The 24,680-nt window shown below is 39.5% G+C and overlaps 1 protein-coding gene across 6 annotated transcripts in view; it reads right to left on the bottom strand.

Annotated features, from left to right (window-relative positions):
- ULK4 (unc-51 like kinase 4) overlaps positions 1–24,680 on the bottom strand; it is a 592,175-nt gene that overhangs the window by 382,230 nt on the left and 185,265 nt on the right. For all 6 annotated transcript variants that reach the window (XM_026496788.4, XM_026496790.4, XM_026496789.4 and 3 more), the window contains 5 exons: positions 24,031–24,164; positions 22,091–22,212; positions 21,884–21,940; positions 14,521–14,572; positions 14,324–14,418 (listed from right to left, as the gene is read on the bottom strand). In XM_026496788.4, the coding sequence (XP_026352573.1) occupies positions 14,324–14,418; positions 14,521–14,572; positions 21,884–21,940; positions 22,091–22,212; positions 24,031–24,164 (460 nt within the window). The remainder of the gene's footprint in view (positions 1–14,323; positions 14,419–14,520; positions 14,573–21,883; positions 21,941–22,090; positions 22,213–24,030; positions 24,165–24,680) is intronic.

The raw sequence follows: 24,680 nt of genomic DNA, 5'->3' as shown, positions 1-24,680 counted from the left end.
ATCTCAACATTTCTACAAATATTAAGTATAAGTAGACCCATATAAATACACACACACACACACACACACACACACACACAAAGAGAAATGATTTCAATGAGCTTGCCATATGAAGGTACGGGGATTTTTATCACTACCACTCTCAAAACTTAACAGCTACTACGGGCTAGAAGGGAAACGAACACAAATGTAAAATAACTAGCATTACATAAATTGGAATGTGTGGGTGAGCCAGAGTTTCCTAGCAGAGGGCAAGGTGTATTTTGTTGTTACCGCTGACCTTGAAATAAGTAACTGCCAAGAGTTAGATTTACAGGCTTAGCGACCCATCCATATGAAGACTTGGGCCTTTTTCTTTTTTCTTTTTGAGATATTTAATTTACCTGAATTTATTTTGAAAACATCCAGATGAACCTTAAAACCTGGATATATAACCTACAAGATGGCAGTCAGAGCTGCGAAAGCAACTCTAAACTGAGAGAGCAGATTGGCTCATGATGACAAACTGAGCAAAATTCTAGCCTCTGGCCCCAAATCCCTAGAGGTCAGGGTCGCTCATGCACAGAGGGACGGAGGGGGACTACTGTAAAATAAAAGACCACAGCTCCAAGGGTGCTCAAAGTGAGGCAGCAGAGCATGGCTGGGTGGGGGAAAACCCCAGAAAAAAGCTCTTAGAAACACAGGATTGATGATTACTTGGGCCCAGCAGAGGGGCGAATTTGTTCTTTTTTAAAAATATATTGATACCTGTATTTCAGTACAAATGGTTTCCTATATATCCCTATGCAGTTTATTTACTTTGCCTTATGTATTTATTTTTTATAATTTTTTATTATGTTAGTCACCATACAGTACATCCCTAGTTTTGATGTAAAGTTCCATAACACTCAGTGCACCATGCAATACGTGCCCTCCTTAATACCCATCACTGGCCTATCCCATTCCCCACTCCCCTCCCCTCTGAAGCCCTCAGTTTGTTTCCCAGAGTCCATAGTCTCTCATGCTTCATTCCCCCTTCTGTTTACCCCCCCTTTCTTCTTCCCTTTCTTCTCCTACTGATCTTCCTACTTCTTACGTTCCATAAATGAGTGAAACCATATAATTGTCTTTCTCTGCTTGACTTATTTCACTTAGCATTATCTCCTCCAGTGCAGTCCATGTTGCTGCAAATGTTGTGAAATTGTTCTTTTTGATGGCTGAGTAATATTCCATTGTATATATGGACCACATCTTCTTAATCCAGTCATCTGTTGAAGGGCATCTCGGTTCCTTCCACAATTTAGCTATTGTGGACAATGCTGATATGAACATTGGGGTGCATATGGCCCTTCTCTTCACTATGTCTGTATCTTTGGGGTAAATACCCAGTATTGCAATGGCTGGATCATAGGGTAGCTCAATTTTTAACTTTTTAAGGGACCTCCACACTGTTTTCCAAAGTGGCTGTACCAACTTGCATTCCCACCAACAATGTAGGAGGGATCCCCTTTCTCCACATCCTCTCCAACATTTGTTGTTTCTTGCCTTGTCTATTTTTGCCATTCTGACTGGTGTAAGGTGGTATCTCAGTGTGGTTTTGATTTGAATTTCCCTGATGGCTAATGATTTTGAACATTTTTTCATGTGTCTGTTAGCCATTTGTATGTAATCTTTGGAAAAGTGTCTGTTCATATCTTCTGCCCATTTTTTGATTTATTTGTTTCACGTGTATTGAGTTTGAGAAGTTCTTGTAGATCTTGGATACTAGTCTTTTATCTGTAGTGTCATTTGCAAATATCTTCTCCCATTCCGTGGGGTGCCTCTTAGTTTTTTTGACTGTTTCCTTGGCTGTGCAGAAGCTTTTTATCTTGATGAAGTCCCACAAGTTCATTTTTTCTTTTGTTTCTCTTGCCTTTGGAGATGTGTCATGAAAAAAGGTGCTGTGGCCGATGTCAAAGAGGTTACAGCCTACGTTTTCCTCTAGGATTTTGATGGATACCGTATGTATTTAAAAAACATCTTTCCGAGAATGAGTTCACAGACTTCACCAGACTGCCAAGGCAGGAACAAACCAGAGCCGGATGCCAAGAACTCCACCCTGCTGGGCTCACTGGATTCTTGTACCCTTCCAAGGTACAAGAATTGCCCATCATTTCCAGCCAATACACTGATCTTTAAAAATGGAGCCATTTCACCAAAGAGAAGAATCCTTCTAACAAAGTGTCATCAAGATAAAGACACTTCACAGGTGTGAACTTCTGATTAGGGTCTTTCAAATGCTAACCAACCACCTCCTGAGGGTCTATTTGTGACAGCATATTTCACAGACAAACTAACCTTCCCTAGGGCAGACATTAAAACCGACTCATGCATATAATTTAATACCTCTATGATTAAGTATTTTCAAGTAAATTACTCTAAGTATCTCAAAATAATACGGGGAGAAACCTTAAAATGACTCACAAAATTATTTCACTTCTCTGCCCGGAATGCCCACTCCTCATCCAGGAGCCCACTCAGGAGTTAAATCCTACCTGTCTTCAAGATTTAGTCCAAGAATAAAATCGCCTCCTCCAAAAATCATCTCCAGACCCCGTCAGACTGAGTAGGGCTCTTGGCTGGACCCCATGCAAACCACCAATACAGCACTCTTCAAACCACGCGTGGTCCAATCTTAATTTTTCACATTGGTCTCTTCGTCCCAACCAAAACTGAACCTATTCAGAGCAGGGTCTGATTGTAGCTCGCTAGTGTAGTCTCAGTGCTTTGTTTTAAAGAGATGGTTTATAAAAGGTACTTACTATAAATATATGAGTGATAAATATGTAAGTGAACCAAAAACTTAAAAGTTTTTGGCAGTCCACTCATTACATCACTGCTATAACTCTATTCATATTAATTCATCCTATTAATATGAATCAGATGTTAAAAAAAAAAGTTTTGAAACCTTTAAAAAGTATTTGTTTGGACGCCTCAGGGGCTCAGTCGGTTAAGCGTCTGCCTTGGGCTCAGGTCATGATCCCAGGGGCCGGGATCAAGTCCTGCCTTGGGCTCCTTGCTCCATAGGGAGTCCGCTTCTCCCTCTGCCCCTCCCCCCACTCGTTCTCTCTCGTTCTCTCCCTCTCAAATAAATCTTTAAAAAAAATAAAAGGTATTTGGCAATTTCTTTTAAAAAAGAAATAAGAAGGGGGGCGCCTGGCTGGCACAGCGGTTAAGCGTCTGCCTTCAGCTCAGGGCGTGATCCCGGCGTTATGGGATCGAGCCCCACATCAGGCTCCTCCGCTATGAGCCTGCTTCTTCCTCTCCCATTCCCCCTGCTTGTGTTCCCTCTCTCGCTGGCTGTCTCTATCTCTGTCGAATAAATAAATAAAATCTTTAAAAAAAAAGAAAAAAAAAAGGAAAGAAAAACCTAATTTGATTTTATATCCTAGTTGTCAGCCAAGGTCACCTCAAACTTTAATTTTAAATAAAACTCTCAGGCCTGAATGCTATAAAAAATCTAACGGTCCTCTCCTAGATTTCTAGGAATTTACAGTGGTTTATTTACTTTCCCGTGCTTCACTGCCGACTCGGAGATTTTACTTACTCTAGTATTTTCTTAGCTTCTCACCCTCTCCTGCTGTTTGCTTCGGAGAGACTGACTATACAAATGAACGGTGGTCAGAATATCTGCGACAATTAGGACCCTGCCCCACAGCCTTGGCAGGAAGCGGGCGGGGAAGCCAAATTGCACCGCTGCAATCAGCTCTGGACGGTCAGGGCGTGGTGGACAACCCCCAGCTTCACTGTCTTCTGCACCCTGCGCCACGCCCAACTCAAGACTGGCCAGAGAAAGCCAAAAATGCTCCCCTAACCAATCCCATAGGAGGCCCTGTTTCTCATCAGTCTGCCTCCAGCTCCCCCATGCCAACCATGATATGCCTTTAGCCTTCCCCCCCACTGCCTTTTTTTTTACTCTTAAGTATTTACACCTTCTGCCCGCCTTTAAGCCTCTGCCAAATGCAAGTGATGGTGTTGACTTCCTTGCTACAGGAAGCTCCGAATCCACAGCCTCTGCCTGTCCTCATTCAGATGGTCTTTGCTGATCTCCACCTTTCTCACGGTACCATATAACACGGATGGACGCAGAACATGGTCCCTTTTTAAGGACTGAATTTAAAATCTCACAAGTTGCCAGTAGGTACACCAAAGTTCACGGTGATGCAGATTTTATAACATCATCACCAACAATCTGCAATTAAATATCAAACATCTGGTTTTAGTTGTGTTTGAATCACCTGCACCTTTTCCCACTAACCTTCTTCCTCCACAAGCTCTGGGGCTTCTGCCCTGTTGCCTATCTCTTCTAGGCTCCCCCTTCATTCCTGCCTTTTTTCCTCTTTTCTTCTCTCACTCACCTCCCACCCAATGCCTGTTCATTATTTATGCAGACAAATTTTACTTATCCTGCATCCCCCACCCCCTTTGTCCATCCAGGCTTCGAGGCCGCTCCTAGACCCCTACCTACAAAGGAAGTGGAAGTTCAATACAGACCCAACTATGGTCTAATGGTTATAAAAAAGCCATGAAAATGTTCCAAGGTGACAGCTTTTCTCTGTCTTCCAGTAGACCATACTGCCCGACATGCAAAGAGGAGGTCCCCCTCCACATAATCGGAGACCCACACTCCTCCCAGAGATCTCTGTCCATTCTCTCTTCCAAATATATTTTTAAACAGCATTCATGTGTTATTTTCTTCCTTAACACCCCCTGATTTTTTTATTAAGTTTTTAATTTTAATTCCAGTGTAGTTGACATACATGTTATATTAGTTTCAGGTGTACGACATAATGATTCAACAATTCTATACATAACACCCTTTGATTTTTATCTAAACCTGGGGCTAAGTTCCCTTAGAACCGGAGAAATTCAAATCCTGTATCATACCAACACAAAGAATGGTTAATCATGTTACAGAACGCTCCTTGATCTTAAAATCATATATGGAGAACGCAGTCTGACTCAGGATAAAACCCAATCTGCATTTTGAGAAGTCACATTATAACAGTATGCTTTCATGACAACCCAGTGCCAAATGGCAACAATACAACAGAGTAATGAAGAGGGAAAAGGGACAAAAACCCTCTTTACCAAACCACTTTGAAGTCACAGTGAGGAAACCATGAGAAAAATATCAGACCCTGTGTATGACAAAGAAAATGTCCTACACCTTCGATTGGCATGGCTTTGTTCACCAGTACGAGGTCTTCCTGCTAAAAACGAGAGACTGAACCATCGGAGACAATACATAGTGAGTACGTTTGGCTGCTGTGAAGTTAGATGGTTTGTTCATCAGCGCTCTCCTCTTCTAGAATCTTCCGCAGAATTTATAAATAACATATACACCATTTAAATAAATACCACTGCAACTCTAGTCAAGCTACCCTGCACTAATGACTTCGATCATAAAATTCCACCACTCATTACTTATTTTAGTTGTATAGATAATACATTTGTTTATAGAGTAATCCAAGGAATTTTAATATTTAATTAATGCTTGCAGCATTGCTTTCCTAAAGACATTCACCTGTGGTAGAGGTCATTCAAGGACATGTCCTAAAAACAGAGCTGTATTTCACTTTTTTTAAAAAATGCAGATTCCTTAACATAATAAAAATTTTATTATGAAAAAAAATGCAGATTCCCAAGTCTAGAGACTTTTCACTTTTTTGCTCAAAAAGTGGGCAAAAGCCCATATTCATAACCTCCGTGTGCGTGTATGCACATTAGTTCCTGCTAATGATCCCCAGTGTCCCTAAAGAAATGAACACCTGTGGCTTAGCTCTGGGACGCATAAGCTAAACAATCACAAAGGCACTGAAATGTGTAAATAACACTCACATGGCCCAAGCTTACTTCGCTTGTTCTCACACTGATACCCGAGACGATACTTTATCCTCTAACAGACTTATTCTCCATTTTAAGAAATGATGAACATGAAGTCAGGCAGTTTTAAACTGTAAATAATCATGTAACCATATTCAAATTTTCTTCTTTTCACAAAGAAAAAAGCAACAATCTAACCTATGGAAAGTGTGTTTCTGAAATAATCATTTATGATGAAAGTATGCTTTATACTGTTATTTTTGTAGAGGGCTGTTTTTCCTTTATTTTTTTAATTTTATAGATGAAAGTACATCATTTGAAAAGTGAAGTTTACTATTCTAGGCACTCGATTAAAATTCTTATCCTACATTTGAAAATTAAGCACCACTTCCTTCATTGCAGCAGGCCTTGGAAAATCTGGTACTTCTGACAGCACAATAATTAACACGTTCACACCAACTGCCAGTCCCCTCTCCTCCACACAAAGTAATTGGACATACAGGGAAAACACACCTAACACATGAATTCTACCTCTTCTCATGGCAAAGCAGGTCATGCTTTTTGAGGAGAACAACTCAGAAAACTAGACGCAGCCTGCTTAAATCCGCTTTACAATATTAAATACCTAAAAAGATGTTAAGGAATTCCCAAGGAACAAGAGAGTGGCAAAACTTCAGAAGACTGGCGTTTGCTATTAGCAATACCGGGACTGGGAAACACGGGCACTCTCGTATACTATTGGGAGAAAAGCAAAATAGTAAACCCTGGGCATTTTTTTTAATGTTTTTTTTTATTATATTATGTTAGTCACCATACAGTACATCCCTAGTTTTGATGTAAAGTTCGATGATTCATTAGTTGTGTGTAACACCCAGCGCACCATGCAATACGTGCCCTCCTTACTACCCATCACCAGCCTATCCCATTCCCCCATCCCCCTCCCCTCTGAAGCCCTCAGTTTGTTTCTCAGAGTCCATAGTCTCTCCTCCTTCATTCCCCCTTCTGATTACCCCCCTTTCTTTATATCTTTCTTCCCCTACCGATCTTCCTAGTTCTTATGTTCCATAGATGAAAGAAATCATATAATTGTCTTTCTCTGCTTGACTTATTTCACTTAGCATTATCTCCTCCAGTCCCGTCCATGTTGCAGCAAATGTTGAGAACTCGTTCTTTCTGAGAGCTGAGTAATATTCCATTGTATATATGGACCACAACTTCTTAATCCAGTCATCTGTTGAAGGGCACCTCGGCTCCTTCCACGATTTAGCTATTGTGGACAATGCTGCTATGAACACTGGGGTGCATATGGCCCTTCTCTTCACTATGTCTGTATCTTTGGGGTAAATACCCAGTAGTGCAATGGCTGGGTCATAGGGTAGCTCAATTTTTAACTTTTTAAGGGACCTCCACACTGTTTTCCAGAGTGGCTGTACAAACTTGCATTCCCACCAACAATGTAGGAGGGATCCCCTTTCTCCACATCCTCTCCAGCAATTGTTGTTTCTTGCCTTGTCAATTTTTGCCATTCTAACTGGCGTAAGGTGGTATCTTAGTGTAACCATGGGCATTTATCCTTTGATCCCACAATCACCACTCTGGAAATGTGCCCTGAAGATACGCCTCCAACAATAGGATACTGCATATGCACGAGGTTATTTGTTTATAACTAAAAAAATATTTCATACTACCTTAATGTCCCCCAACACAGGAGATGGGTTGAATAACCTACGATCCATATACACACAGTGGAATACTATACTGCTCCAATGGAGAAACAGGAAGAGTTCAATGAACTGAAATGGAGTAATTTCCAACATCCATTATGAAATGAAAAAGTAAAGTGCAAAAGAATATAGCATGTTACCTTTTATATAAGAAGCAGAAATAGGACATCTGGTCTCTTCACAAAAAAGAAACACTGAAGGAGAAACCAGAAAACAATGAAGCCAGCTACCTGTAAGAGTGGGGAAGGTGTGCTGGAGCCGTGATGGGGTGGAAGGGATATATACCCAAGGGAAGGAAGTGACACTGCTCTGAATACATCTTTTTCTATTGCTTTGGCTTTTGGAAGCGTGTTAATCTTATCGTATTCAAAAAATAAAATCAGAAAGGATAGGAAGGGGAAAGAAAACCTACAACTGAAAGCAAACTGAAAACAATCAACTGCATTTCAGATGAGCATGATAACCGCACTACAAGGGGAGGAAGGGAACTAATCCGAGTACCTTATGAACACAGCATTGAGTATACAGCCCCCGTCTTGCTTGGGTGACATCTGGGAGGCAGAGGAGAGGGAGGAATTCCCTCCCTGATTCCCTGATTTCGTTAGGTTTGTTTTTGTACTGGTGAGAGTAAAGCAATTCTGCAACAATTTCAGATGCATTATACAATTAAGCAAATGAGAGAATGTGATGTTGTTGGAAGCCAGAATTTTTACAAAGGAAGAAAGGACACACAAATATGAAATGGGGGAAGGCAAGAAAGAACCATGTGGACAAGGACTGGATTTGAAGGTATTAATGTGAATTTATGATTTCAAAATACATATATGTGTGTGTGTGTGTACATACAAGTATATGCAAGCACGCATATAAGTGTGTCGTCTACATTTCGTAGAGGCTAAGACATCCTAGGAAGAAGGAGCACACTTAGGGCCCTAACTAACTAATGTCACCTCCCATGAAAAGGAGCCAGGGCTCCTCAGAGAATTGACTGGGAAATGACTGGGCCAGGGTAGGGAAGCTGGAAGCTAGAAGCTGAAGCAAGAAGATCTTGTTGTGCCAAAAAGTTAAAAAAAGAAAAAATATCACTCAAAAAATGATGGGATATAGCACAAGGACACAGGAGTCAACTTGAAAGGCTTTACACTGGCCAAGGCTCGTATAATTTGAGCACCTACTAGTAATGAAGCCATTGCTAAAAACTGGAATCTGCAGTACACAGAATGACGGCAGACAGAAAGATCCTTATCCCTGAAACCTGATAATTCCTTATTTTACACACCAAAAGTGATTTTGTAGATGTGATTGTGTCAAGGATCTTGAGATGAGGTGTTCATCCTGGATTAGACAGGTTAGCCGAATGTAATAACAAGACCCCCTTAGAAGAGGGAGAAAGGAGGGTCAGAGTCAGAGAAAGAGATGTGTCAACAAAAGCAGAGGTCAGTGGGGCACCTGGGTGGCTCAGTGGGTTAAGTGTCTGACTCTTGGTTTTGGCTCAGGTCATGATCTCAGGGTTGTGAGATCAAGCCCTGCGTCAGGCTCCGCACTGGGCATAGAGCCTGCTAAAGATTCTCTCTGGGGGGAGAAAAAAAAAAGCAGAAGTCAGAGAGAGAGAGAGAGAGAGATTTGAAGATGCTACATGGCCATCCTTGAAGATGGAAGAAGGGGCCATAAGCCAAGGAATACAGGCAGCCCCTGGAAGCTGGACAAGGCAAGAAAAAAGAATTTTTCCCTTACTGCTTCCAAAAGGAACACAGGTATGCTGACACCTTGATTTTAACCCCACAGACCCATTTTGTACTTCTGAACTCCAAAACCCTAACATAATAAATTTGTGTTGTGTTAAGCCACTACAGTTTTGATAATTTGTTACAGAAGTCACAGGAACTTAATACAGAATATAAGTCCATACCAGTGACTGATTAATAGATATGCTAATTCATACCAGTTACTTCGCAAAAAAAGAAAAAAGGCTTATACTTACCAAGATCTAAACACTTTTTAACTTAATTTATGAAAAATATTTTTATATTTATGTAACTTTTTAATTCAATATAACATACATACATATATAAAGGTATACTAATCCTAGCCATATGTCTCAGTTAACTTTCACAAGATGAATAGACTCATGTAACTAGCACCTGGATCAAAAAAACACTTTACCAGCCCCCTCCAGTCACCACCTGCCCCAGGAATAACCACTACCCTAACTTGCAATACACAAACCTGTTTTTAAATTTAATGCAACTTTCTTATGATATTTTGTATTTGCCATCTTTGTCTCAGTATTAACGTTGTGAGATTTATCCACGTTCTTAAGTATAACTATAAATCATCCATTTTCTTTGCTACACAGTATTCCATCATAGGACTAAACCATAATTTGTTTATCCATCAGATTGTTGATGACGGACATTTGGATAGCTCCCTGTTTGGAGCTATGAGCTTCCTTCCATATGTATTTTAGTGAACATTTGTTCACATTTCTATTGAATGTATATTTAGAGGTCAAATTGCTGACTCATGGTATATACTATGTTCAGCTTCAATAGCTACTACCTGTTTTCCAAAGTATCTGTGCCAACTTACATTCCCACTAGAAGTTTTTGAAAGTTCCATGCTCTACATCCTCACCAACTCTTAATTCAAAAATCTGATTTAATTAAAGACAGATTATTCAATATTTATTAGCCTCCAGGCTATAGCTTAAAAATTTACAAAAAGGCAGGATTTCATTTTTTAAAAAAAGGATTATGACTTGGTTTTTTTAGCTAAAGAAACTGAAATATATTTTTTATTATGTTTAGTTAGCCAACATATAGTACTTCATTAGTTTTTGATGTAGTGTTCAACAAAACTGAAATACATGTTAGGCAACTTACGTATATTATTGCCAGAATTTTCTAATAAAGCATCACCTTTATTTTTCCCTTTGCTATTGGTAATATTTTTTTGAAATCACCATGAATGGGAACAAATTCTCTGTACAATCCCAATCGTTGTGTATTTCTGACTGCCCTGTAGACCACACTGTTGATTTCCAACTCTGAGGAACTAAGTGGTCTAAACTCTGGAAAGAATCTGAGTTAAGCAATTGTGCTCATCGAGAACTAAATGCATGTAATCACTTCCATAGAATAAAGTATTGATCAGCAGCCTTGAACACAGTTTGTGCTAACATCTCAAACAATGTTATGCTCCTTGGAGTGCTGGATCTTCAATTTCATGTATTCCAGTCATGCTCAAGAAGAGATAATTAGAAGTTTTCCCATGGGTTATAGCATTAAAAACTATTTTTTTATGAAGCCCGTAGGTTGCAATGGTACCTTTCCTACCATAATACGGGCTGTAGTTATTACGATGGCATTTCATGTTTTATAAATAAACTAATTAAATGCCTACATACATATAACTATAGATACTTATAAATACTGGATCTTAACAAATTCTCCATGGGGTTACTGTTCACTAGGACAAAGAATCAATAAGCAACACTGGAGCAGGTAAAAGCTCAATGAAAGACTGAGAAATCATTGCTGAGAAAGTGACCATCACAGAGTTTCTGGTAATAGTGGGTATGATTATTTAGATTAACTCTCTCACTGAAAACAGTCCAAGATGCCAGACAAAATATAAAAGAACACAATCTTAAAAGTATTTGAGATCTGCAAAAGACTGGGGAAACTTTCAGAGCAATTTCTTCAATGAAAGCCTTAACTAGAGAGTGGAGTAGACCATGTGAGCACATATCTGATTGTGCCACGGAGGTGCCTACCAGTAATAACACAAGTGCACGCTCCAGGGGGGGCCACCAGGGCCAGGGAGAAAGGTGTGAGTCCAGGACTTCCCAGCATACGCAGTTTTGTGTCATCTCCTACCCTGAGCTGGGCACTGAGGAGGGGGAATTACACTTTCAGAGTAATGGAGAAATCAGATCTAGTCACCAGCCCCTCCACACACATTCACACTCCTGGGAACTGCTGAGGAGACTGCCCTGGGAAGTTATGATCTCAGACCCATCATCTGTATTTTACTTAAAGGTCTGTATTTTCTTTAAAGAAAAGAGAGCTTCTTTTTAAGTCCAGCTTTCAATAAGTTAACATGCATACTGTAAATTTTAGGGTAAGTGGTAGAAGAACAGGGAGTACCTACATACTAACCTTCTACAGAGAAAACAGTAATGCAAAGGAAAAAAAAGTAAGTCATTAGGAAGAAAGATAAATTAGAGGTGAGAAAAGAGAAAATATGAATGACAAAGTCTGAAAGAAGATGGTACAGTGAAGCCCAATATACTAACAATTACAGTAACTGTAAATGGAGTACATGCTCCAGTGAAAAGTTAAATATTGATCAAATTAGACTTTTTAAAAATACTATACAATATTCACATGGCACAGATCTAAAATATAAGGATAGAGAGCTGTTGGAAGGGGAAAAAATGAAAGAGCTAGATCAGCAAATATGAAGTAAAATAAAGTATGTGTGATTATATTAAATGAGACAAAACAGGCCTTAAGGCAAAAAGCATTACTAGAAATAAAGGTCACTTCACAATGAAACAAAGGTCAATTTCATCAAATGACACAGAGTTTTAAATTTTCATGCACCTAATAACATGACCTCAAAACACAAAATAAAAACAGAATTACACAAGGAGAAATAAATAAATAAATAGCCTTAAAGGAGACTTATACACACCCTCTCTCAGTAAGTTATAGAAAAATGACACAGAAGTCAAATCAAAATCACAGAAATACCCGGACAAGCATTTCATAAACGAATATTCTCAAATAGCAAACAAACATTTGAAAAATAACTCAGCCTCATTAGTAGTCTTGATCCTACCATTTAAAACTATGGTGAAATATCACTAAGTATTCATTCATTAAAAAGCCTGAAACAACAGGAGTTGAGAAGGATGTGGGTATCAGGTACTGCACTGTTGGTGTGAATATAAACTAGCACCGCCTCTTTGGAAAACACTATGGCATCTTCTAGACAAAATGAGTTTGTAAATATTCTATAACCACTAGTTCCATTCCTAAGCATGTATCCTAGAAATACTGCATGCTTATGTGGTGCAAAATACAAAAACAAGAGTCTCCACAGCAGGTTTTTGTAAATGCCAAAAACCAGAAAGAACTTAACGCCTATCAAGAAAAAAATAAGTAGGGGCGCGTGGGTGGCTCAGTAGTTAAGCGTCTGCCTTCGGCTCAGGGCGTGATCCCGGAGTCCTGGGATCGAGGCCCGCATTGGGCTCTCTGCTCTGCTGGGAGCCTGCTTCTTCCTCTCCCACTCCCTCTGCTGTGTTCCCTCTCTCGTTGGCTCTCTGTGTCAAATAAATACATAAAATCTATTTTGAAAAAGAAAAAAATAAGTAAACTGTGATATCTGCATATACTCAGATTTCAACATTGGGATATAACACACTGATGAAAAATTAAACCATAAATATACTTAACAACACAGATATCCTACAAACAGGGAGCGAAAAAAGTGAGTCACAGATGAACACATAGAGTATTGATCCAAAGTGCAAAAGCAGGCAAAACCCTCTCTTGTTTAGGACTGCACACACAGGCCTACAGAGGAATACATGGGAGTGATGACTAGGAATGTCAGAATGGCGGCCCCTCTCCCGGGAGGAAAGGAATCATGATTGACAGGAATTCAGGGCTGTGGTCATGGTTTTTTAACTGAGTGGCAATTTCTTGAGCACTAGCTTTGCAACTATTTGTTACACTACACACATTTTAAGACACTTTTAAAGAGGAGGAGGAGGAAGAGGAGAAGAAAACAACCATAAATTGGGTAGAAATTTTCTACCCTCAAAAAATTATTATTCCCTCTCTCTTGAAACGTGTCCTCAGAGTCCCCATTGCCATGTAAGAAGTCAGGCCACCCTGAAGTCACTCTGCTGGAGAGACCACATAGAGAATGGAGAGAGGTGCCTGAAGAGTCCCAGCTGGAGGCAGACATGTGAGTGAATGAGCCTTCAGATGATTCCAGTCCCAGGAACCGCTGACCACAAGCACTTGAAAGACCCCAAGTTAGAACTGCCTTACTGAGTTCATCAACCCCTAGAACCATTAGAGAAAACAGGAAAATGATAACTAGAGTACTCGTCTTACCTGCCTTCTTTTCTTGAGGCTTTCTGCATCTGAGAATGAAATCACAGAGCCTCTCCTCCCTCCTCAAAAATCAGCGCGTGACTCACCTAAGGAGCCTCTGAGGCAGAGGTTCTGAAATGTGTGCAATTTCGCTGCCCAGAAGACATCTGGCAATTTGTAAAGAAGACCTTTCCGTTGGTCTCTGAAGGGGAAAGGAATGGGTGCTACCCACATCTAGTGGGTAGAGGCCAGGGACATTGCTAAACATCCTACAATGCCCAGGACAGCCACCACAAGGAACGGTCCATCCCCACATGCCCATAGTGCCAAGACTGAGAAACTCTGCTCTAAGAGTTTATGCAAGTGGGTACAACAAATAACCAGGAAAGAAACAAGAAGAACCAAGCTGGGGGTAAGGTGTGGACCAGAAGAAAAACCCAATAACGAGCATAGGAAATTCCAAAGAAGTCAACAAGGAGGGAAGACACTTCTATGTTCATCTTGTCAGGGGGGCAGATTTTCCGAATGGTTATTTCATGTGAGGAACATATATGAACCAGATATATGTAAATTAGTCTCTTTACATACAGAACTACCAAAAGAAAAAAAAAAAAGAAATCTTTCTCACAAGCTACCGGAACTGACCGTAGAGCAATAGTCTTTCAACAAAATAGGATATTGTATTATTGCTTCAAAAGCCGACAACGTGATCTTGATAAATTCTTCTGATGCCATCAGTCCTAGGAATACAGTTAATTATTACAGGTGCTTATTTCCATGTGCAAAATCACTGTATCAAAGTACCTCAAACAAAGATGTAAAATGTCCCATAGTCTACTCACCTATCGCTCCATCTATGTTAGTTTCTCCTGAGTCTACAGATTTAATATGACTCTGTAAAAAATAAAAATTCATAAGTGAGGATTTCAAAATAACTCTGAAAGAAAATATAATGTTTTCCCCAAAACTGCACCTATCATTCTTACTGAAATAATTCCTGGAAGGCATTAAATACCATATACAATTTATAAACACGATAATCATAGTCTTAAAATATGATATGAAATTATATATATATATATATATATATATATATATATATATATATATATATAATAAACCATAGTCATTTTTAAACACGCAGATCACTATCCATAAGATTTAATGTTGGAATAAACTCAATAGCAATAAAAGCACAGAAAGGTCAATCTATAAAAGTGAGGACGATCCAGTTGATACATAACCATTTCCAATATGCTACACTTATTCACTCACTACCTTGGAAGTGGGTTTGGATGCACCAAATCAGGCGAAACAATCCTCTCGAAGGAAGATCAAGTCTTATCTACCCTGAGTGCACATTGCATCGAGATGCAGCAGCTCAAGGACTGCCTTCAAAGTTCACCACTGGTGTTAGTCCCGCTTATATACATCCTACCCCAACCTTAACCCTTGTCCCGTGCCTCTGTGCAGGAAGACCCCCAACACTGTTCTAGAAGCAGGCCTGAGCAGCTCGGCTTTGAGCTCCCTGCGTGTACTCCCAGTCCCCAGCTGAATGCACCGCACAGAAGAGGTACTCTGTGAACACGATCTGAATGAAACAGTAATAATAAGCAGTGTGGCCGTGATAGTGACGTGCGGAAGCACTACAACTGGGTTCTGGCCCCTGGCTCACAAAAGAATACATATCTAATATTTTATATGTAATAACAAATAACAAATAAAGTATAAGATTACCCTGGTATAAAAAAACAAATAAGCAATTAGTCTGGAGGGAAAATGAGTTTACTCTGGTCCAATGGTTCTTCCTAAAATACTTGTAAATATAAACAACTATATATAACATACATAAAAGAACATATGTGTAGGTTTCTGGGCTATAAAAAATAAAGAAAATCCTTAAACCCATATTAGTTAAGAACTAAGACAGCCCAGGGGCACCTGGGTCGCTCAGTCAGTTGAGCATCTGACTCGATCTCAGCTCAGGTCTTGATCTCAGGGTTGTGAGTTTAAGCCTTGTGCTGGGCTCCATGCATAGCATGGAGCCTACTTTAAGAAAAAGAAAAAAGAACTTAGACATTCCCAATTCTTTGCATGAGCTTCCTCTACCCCATGTCATGTATTTGCAGATAACCACTGTCATGAATTTATCATTTTCTTGGCATTTTTAATAGTTTTACTAGATAGACATGTGTCCCTAAACAGTATACTATTTGGGTACTTTTGAACTTCACTGAAATGGTATCAAACTGTACATAGTTTATAAAAATAGGACAGTATACAGCCATTAAAATGTGGGGGGGAAGAAATTTTTATAAGTTATGGGAAAATGCTTGAGAGTCAAAATTAAATAGAAAAAAACTGGGGCACCTGGGTGGCTCAGTCAGTTAAGTATCTGACTAGGTTTCGGCTCAGGTCATGATCTCAGGAGCCCCACATCCCTGCATTGGGCTCCCCGAGCTCAGCAGGGAGTCTACTTCCCCTCTCCCTTTGCCCCTGCCCCTGCTTGCTCTCTCACTCTAATAAAATAAAATCTTTAAAAAGTTAAATAGAAAAAAGACAGAATACAAATCTATATACATACATATACTCACAGCATAATTTCAACCACATGTGTCAGTGTAAGGCATATGTTTTCTACACAGAGATGCATATAAGTGAATTGAAAACACTCTAAACAACAGTATGTTAACAACAGGGTTGTTGCTGAGAATGGTGGAGTTATAGATTTTTTCCTTCAAATCTCCCTATAATTTTCTGCGTTTTCTTGAATAAGCATATATTTTATAAGTTAAATAAATATTTAAGACAAAATCTCAAAGACATATGCTCTTTGAAAGCTGAACATATGAGACACTTATATATTGTTTTTTCAGTCTATGACTACAAAACAAAAAGACTAAAAAAGAAATAACATAGTAGGGGCGCCTGGGTGGCACAGCGGTTAAGCGTCTGCCTTCGGCTCAAGGGCGTGATCCTGGCATTATGGGATCGAGCCCCACATCAGGCTCCTCCGCTAGGAGCCTGCTTCTTCCTCTCCCACTCCCCCTGCTTGTGTTCCCTCTCTCGCTGGCTGTCTCTATCTCTGTCGAATAAATAAATAAAATCTTAAAAAAAAAAAAAAGAAAGAACATAGTAAATATTAAGAAAAAGGCAACGTAAGCCTGTCATGATAATTTGGTTGAAATAATTTCACAAAATTCCAAAATGGGCACATCACTTTTGCCGAGTAAATATGGATTTGATGTTGAATAAAATATTCAGAAAAAGATGTCTTTTGACTTAAATAATTCTATTTAAAGGTCTATGGATTACTAAGAAAGAAGGCATAGCACAGTGTTTATACTATGATCTTTCCTGTGTATATATTTTTAAATATAGATAATACACAAACACAGAGGAGGACAAAAATTTCTGAGGAAGACTCACAGGAAACCACCAGCAGAGGTTTCCTTTAGGAAGACAGAATGCTGGCCTGGGAGGTGGGCTTTCACGTTTCATTTTGTGCCCTTCTGCAGAGCTGGAATTTTCTAGCCATATATGTATATAAATTTTTTTTCTTTTTTAATGTCAAGAAGGGTTATCTAGATAGTGAAATTATGGGCTTCTTTTAACTTTTTTTCTTCCTTATACTTCTTATTTAATTTAAAAAATCCCTCCGAGTGTTTCATTGATTTATCGATTTTAATGTCTTTTGATACATTTCTTCTAGTAAGCATGAAGGTGTAAAATCAGGAAAATCAGCTAGATGTGCTGAGAGAGGGCTCACTTGAGATGAGCAGTCAGGAATTTAAAGTGAGACCAGTTGCAAAAAAATAAAGAAAAAGAAAAAACGAAAGTGAGACCAGTTATTTCATTGAGTTTTTCTCTAGCCGTATTTAGCCACTCAAAGCAGGAGGTGGAGAATTACACTGAACCAGAATTAGGGTTTGCCAGAGCAGGACACTGGAGGAAGAAAAAAAAAGGGAGTAACAGGTTTGCGTAAGGCAATAAAGGGGGCTTACTTAGCAAGGGACTCGAAGCTGAGTGAAGAGAAAAGTGAAGTCGTCAGCCCTTGGGAGGACAGGATGGTAAGCGGAAAGTGCTAAGACCAATCCAAGTCTCAGAGGACTCGAAGGGCTGCTGGACATGGGGAGCAGAGGAAGTGAGGTGAAAATCAGGGGTGGTGGCCAGGCAGTGTGGCGCTGGAAATGTCATGGGTGCAGGCAGCTGAGAGAGGGAAGACGAGCTCCTGAGGGAAGAGGTGGTGGAGAGGCTGAGAGGCTGAGGAGTTGGAAGTCCATGGTGAAATCTGTTTTTCCAAGAATGCGGACAGACGCAGCACGGAGACACTGGCAGTGAGCAGTCCTGGGAGATTCTGAGGAATGAGGGGCAATGATCCAGGAATCTGTACGAGCACAGCACAGGGCGTAACACAGGCCATCTTCTGAGGGCATGAGCTTCAAAGCTGGGAGTCTTAGCAGAGGAACAGAAAGGACGGACACCTGCCCCACAGCCAGGCTCCCTGGATGGAGGAGTGTGGGGCAGAAAATGGCGCCATCTAGAGGGAAAAGCTGCGCCTCGCGGGCAGGCCGGCGCTCAGCCATATCACTCAGTACCACTTCAAAGAAGCTGGGAAGGAGCTCCTACAGCAAACTATGCATATGAATTCACTCATGGTTCATAGAAGGTGGGGGAGGGGGGGTCATAGTAAGAACATCTGTGTGGCAGTGAACAAGTACATAGTATCATATTTTTTAAAATGTTAAGAGCGCCCTGCTCTCCTGTATCTACTACAACTGAAGGCAATACCTATCAACAAACCAACTCCCACTTAAAATAAAAATCTGCAGAAGGCAGGAAGTGTGTCTCCTTTCAAATAAGTGTCTCAATGCCCAGGATAAGTAAAGATTGACTAATAATGGAGATTATAATTATACTTTTGTACAAAAACCTATCAGAATAATTTTATCATTTCTTGTATTTGAAAGTTAGAATTGTGAAGTCTTTTTTGTAGAAAACTTTAGCCACCACACTGTCATTATTGCACTTTTAAAAACTAACGAGGCCAGGACTTAAGGAAAAAAACCACAACAAAATCCTCTTCCTCAGCTCATTAATCAAGAGCATTTTCAAAAGGACACAAGAAACACAGTGAACATTAGGTTAATACACAACACGAGTTACCGAGCGCATTTCCTTAATGCCATTGCTTCCTATTTCCCAGCCCAATTCATTGGAGGTCCCACAGAACTATGGTATTCACCACAGGATTTCCCCATAACACTTGCCCAGCGGCTCACACTATCCCTAGATACTTTTTTTAAAAACTGGAGAGAGAGGTGGGTATGATGACACACTGCTTCTGTTAATCAGAAGGGAAAATAGCAATTACCAGCTATGTAGTCCTCTTTTGCCTGGACCCTTTGAAAGCTTAATCATGGTTTAAAGGTGCCCTGCTAAATAGTTTCCAAATATCCACCTCTTCAAAATATAAGATGACCAAAACTTCATTTTAGTTGGGAAAAATATGTTTACAAAATGTTAATTCTTATACTCATGTGTCCACATGTAAGAAGTATCCCGAATTTTTTCTACCAAAAAATAAATATAAAATAAAAGAGGTCTACGGGTCAAATAGGCAAACCATGCCTGGTGCCAGCGTGAGAAGTGAGACCAACAGGAAGCACAATTCCACCGCTCCCTCCAGCCCAGCTCCTTCAGGACCCTTCTCACGAGTGGCCACCACACCAGCCTGACTGCTGTTTCCATAGCAGTGGAAGGCAGGCCAGCAGCTCCTGGAGAGCTGCTTTCAAGGAAGCACAAGAGGTTCTGGACAGCAAATTGCCACTGGATACAACCACTAAAGATGAACCACACTAGAATATCTCAAATTAAGGCAAATCAAGCTACTCTACCAGATATATTTCGAAAAATACTAAAAATAACATTTATTTCCAGATAGAACAATAAGGCTTTCAAAACACAGTGCTAAATACACAAGAATGACCTGCCCCCTCAGGCCACCAGGACAGAGGGTGACCCGTGCTCTGGACAGTTTCTACAGGACTGCTCTACTGAACACTGTGCAACCCCTTCTCTCCTCACAAAACAAAACCAACAAATAAAACCTCTCAAATAAGTTCAGGAAACCTTTGCCGAAGCAAAATTTAAAAGAATTATTTCAAAGCACAAAACTCAAGAGGCTTTCATATGCTAATCTAAGAAGCTGGAAGATGTTGGATGAGTTGACTTTGCCTGGTGGCATCAGTAGGGCACCGTAACTTCAATAACACCTTTGACATCTTCTGGATAAATTACGAATCAATTTGCAGAAGTAACAACCGACTCTCAACAGTTCATAATAAATGCACAAGAACTCCGTAGATAACTAAATCCAGGTCCTTCATTTTAGTCAATACCTCTTTCCCTTTACTAGTTTTTCATCAAAGCCATCAACACTAAGCATAAGAACGATGAACACACAGCTAAGGCCAAATAACAGATGTGATGAGAAAAATAATGAAAAAATTCTGGGACTGGCCATGATCCAAACTAGGAAAACAGCTTGAAGAAAGCCAAAAGACCTTTTCCATTTTATTTGCCTAAACTCTACCTGAGTGACATTATCTAGGGAAAAAACTGCTAAAGATTTTCCAAAATCCTAATTACCTTTCAACCAGGCAAGTTATTTTCCATTCCCTAAAAGGGCCTATATTAAGAAGACCCTACAGACTACCTCCCAATCCACACAGAGTTCGTCCAATCTTGGGAGAAGATGAGGAGATCCCTCCTTGGTGTGGCTTCCTCCTTGTCCGGAGCATAGCATTACATGGAGCAGATGTGCTCTCCCTAAAATACACACACGTAATTCCTGAAAGTCCATAAAGACTTTTAGTTGGAGACACGTGCTGGTTCCTTGAAAACCTAGAGTGTACTCCGTTAACGTAGGCAGAGAAAAGTATTCCACAGGAGAAAAAAATAAGAGAACAAATAAGAACAATTATCTGCATTCCAAATAAATAAACACTGGGCCTAAAGATTCCAAGATAGCTACAAGGGCAAAATTACCATTTCCAGGCAATGACAGCTCGGTGCAGTGGGATCAGAGAATTATGGTCATGCCAAAATGATACCTATATACTACTTAAAAACAGATTAAAAGGCAAATTAAAGAAGGTAGTAAGTGAAATTCTAATAATTTGCAAATCCATGAATGTCCAACAACGAAAATTACATACTTTGCAGAATTTGGGATTCAAGGCACGTAGGATGATAAAGATTTGAAATTAGGTATAAAGGGACCCTAACTGCATTGCCTGAACACACTTCTTAAAAAATCAGTGATCTCCACTCAACATTTGTACTTCAAAACTTCATATTTTACTCTATGATGAACCTTCTAGAAAACTACACTCTCCCTGATTGAGGACAATCATTTGTCCTACACTCTCAATGATTGAGGACAATCATTTTTTTGTATTCCAAACTTAAAATAACGTGGAGATGTTTACTTCATTTTAACTAGAAATCTCTATGGCGTTCTGAAAATCTCTGTTGAGCATTATTAATATCAAAGTAAGACTGGAGATGCCGTGAGACAAATGTCTCAGCCTCCTCTTTGTGTAGCTCCCCATTTTATCAATGATATATACTATAACTACTCCAGGAGAAGAAAAAAGATAACATAATTCATGAGCCACAATATAAACAAAAAGACTGTTTTTTGTGAGCAAAAATGAAGTGAAAGATAGGACAATGATTTGCTTTTCATTGCTACCCATCTCATCAAAATTACAGAAAAAGTTAAACTGAGCTTAACTTAGAGAAATGCCATCATAAAAAGAGACACTGCATGTAACCGGACAACATAAGCCAAAGTAAATAATGATGATAATATATTCCCAGCATTCCATTCTCACCAGGTTGATTATTTTAAATTTTTTCACGATGTTTAATACCAAAATCTATGAAAGTCTTTTCTATGGACTTATTTACCCTACTTGGGCGGTATCTGAACAAAATACATTATCAGGAGAGAATGTATTTTTTTCCAAATGTCAAATTTTATTACAGTCAACAGATAAAAATATAAAAAGGTCACGTCCCTAGAGACAAATAAATACCACAAGGATTTTAAAATTACTTCATTCTGAAACCAAATTCCACACACAGTAGAGACAGCCACATTTTTATTAGGAACGTGAAAAATTCAGCGTTACTCACAAGAAGAGTTCCATAACTGAAAAGGAATTCTTCCGTTACAACTTGAGGTCGAAATACCTGTGTGATGAGAGTTTCCATAGATTAAATCCTGAAAGCCACATACATGAAAACAAAATGAAAATGTTTTGTCTGAGTTGATATCTCTAAGATTCAGTTTACCAGAACGGGAGTCACCTTTATATTATTTTTTTGCTAATAAGATAGTACCTGGGAAGTTACGAGGTGAAGCACTATAGGCATCAGGGGTAGACACATCTTCAGCTGCTTCGCTTGGATTGTTGATGGGTGTTTACGACCGGAAACATTGGCCAAGGCGTTAAGAATGTCACCTGCAAAGCACATCCCAGAGCACACACAAAGGTTACAGATCACAAACACTTGGGGACCACTAGTCACTGCTTGAACACTCGTGGGGCTGCTGCAGTAATTACTCTCCAAATAAAAGAAGTGGGTAGGGGCTGTGTTATTTTATTCACAAATATTGAGATTATAATAGAAAGCTGTGGCCTCTGGGGACAGAATGGATATAAGCTTGATCTTTCATCTAGCAATTTTAAATAGTTTATAGTAGTGGTTTTCGATATGATTGTTCTTCCTTTTTTTTTTTTTTTTGTCTTTTCCAAATTTTAACCACAAGCACTTTTCACTTCTGTAAACAGGAAAAACTTATGTAAAAAATTAATAGTGAGGGGGGGCGCCTGGGTGGCACAGCGGTTGGGCATCTGCCTTCGGCTCAGGGCGTGATCCCGGCGTTATGGGATCGAGCCCCACATCAGGCTCTTCAGCTATAAGCCTGCTTCTTCCTCTCCTACTCCCCCTGCTTGTGTTCGCTCTCTCGCTGGCTGTCTCTCTCTCTGTCAAATAAATAAATAAAATCTTTAAAAAAAAAAAAAATTAATAGTGAGGGGTGCCTGGGTGGCTCAGTCAGTTAAGCAATCCAACTCTCCATCTCAGTTCAGATCTTGATCTCAGGGTCATGAGTTCAAGCCCCATGTTAGGCTCCACGCCCACCCTACTTAAAAAATACATAAGTGAACAGATTACAGACTGCAATTTTTAAATAATTGGATGGAAGGAAAAAAAAAGATCAATTCCTAAAACTTCCCATCAGATGATAAGTCCAATCATAAATAAAACTTGTGCTGTGGACATCTGAATCTTAGCATCACATCCTAAAACAGGATGAGTGTGGCACTAAGAAACTCAACTACCAATTGACCAGACTATAGCCTTCAAGCTGAAATTTTATAAAAGGTTACAATCCCAAAAAAAAAAAAAAAGATTGAAATGTTCTATTTTCAGTCATTAACAGGCAAAAAAAAAAAAAATCTCTCAAAGTATTAGTAAGGAGCAAAAAGACAAAAAGATACTGTCAATCAGTCATGAAGACATTTTCATTATTCTGATTTAATACTCTAAATTTCTGAGTCTAAGCATATTTCACCATAAGAGATTAGATCAAATTTAACATTTTAAACATTTCTGGTTTATAGCTACATCTGCTGGAAAAGTATGGAATGGGATTTAAACAAAATGTACACATTCCTTAGATTATTTTAATGTCTCCAAATAACAATGAAATAAGAGATTAGCTGGAATAGACATCTTTTGCAAATCATTATTAGATATTTTTAATTTTTTTCAAACTCAAGAGAGTTCTAAACTTTGAACTTTAATATCAAAATTCTTTAATATTTAAGCGCTGATGCCTATGCCTTGTTCAATTCTTTAAACAGTAAATAAATGAGTGGCTATAACCTGAAGGAAAATTTTTTTCTTCAGAATTAGGCAGAGAGAAATCTTGAGTCACCCAAAATAAAAAGCATAAGTTCAATTTTAAGCTCTTAAGATGCTTTCCTTGTGTTTATTTTCCATAGAAATAGAGTTCTATGCCAGTTCACCGCATATAACACCTCAGTGTAACCTGTAGCCTGCTCATTGCCTCAGTCATGCCACTGATGCAAAATAACTATAAAAACAGATAAAGCAAATCTTGAATTGAAATCTGGAAACTACACAATCAAGAAGAGGTGTCACTGCGCTTGCCTGTGATAAGGGAGAGGCAAGAGTAAAAAAGAGGCGAAGCCTGAAAGCCCACGCGCAGAAAGGGCCTCAGCAAGGGGCCTGCGCACGAGCCTCCGATTTACCCAGGATCCGTGGCAGTTCCTGCACGATGTGATGGATGAGAAGGTCCAGGCATTTGGACAGGTATTCATTGCTGCTTTGCTGCTCCTTGCCTGGAGTGGTTTTTCTGCTGTCTCTCTCGATGTACATCACCAGTCTACATACAGGAAAGTACAAAAGATTACCTCTCATGATAAAACAGTTGATAGCATCTGTCTGAAAATGCCACCAAGGCAAGTGTTTCCAGGGGGCACAGGCCCAATCATGCCGACATTTGGATTTGTAGCAATTTGTCAGGCACACTATATTTTTGCCTTAGAAAAATCTACACGTTTATGCGGTAAGAAAATAAGGCAACTTTGAACATATCTGCCAACGTATTACAAAACAATGCCCTGATTTCACTTAGCCTTGGCCCGTGAAAAGAAACCGCATTCTTCAGATGACAGATGAAAAGAAGAAAAAGGCATCTGGGCAGAAGAGTGCTCTTGGAGTTTCAAAGGTTCAAAGAAGAACCACAAGTTGTCTGCACTTCTGCTGGTCATCAGTACTAAACTTGCTTGGAACCTCAGGCAAGTCACATGAATTCCGACTCCCTCAGTAAATTGTGTACATAAATCCAAAGAAATCGTTTCATTTCCACACCGGGCGATACGGATAGCAGACACTCTAT

The sequence above is a fragment of the Ursus arctos genome, unplaced genomic scaffold, assembly GCF_023065955.2.
Source record: "Ursus arctos isolate Adak ecotype North America unplaced genomic scaffold, UrsArc2.0 scaffold_20, whole genome shotgun sequence".
Classification (NCBI taxonomy): domain Eukaryota; kingdom Metazoa; phylum Chordata; class Mammalia; order Carnivora; family Ursidae; genus Ursus; species Ursus arctos.
Note: the sequence above shows the minus strand (reverse complement) of the source record. Positions and strands in the feature narration are given on the sequence as shown.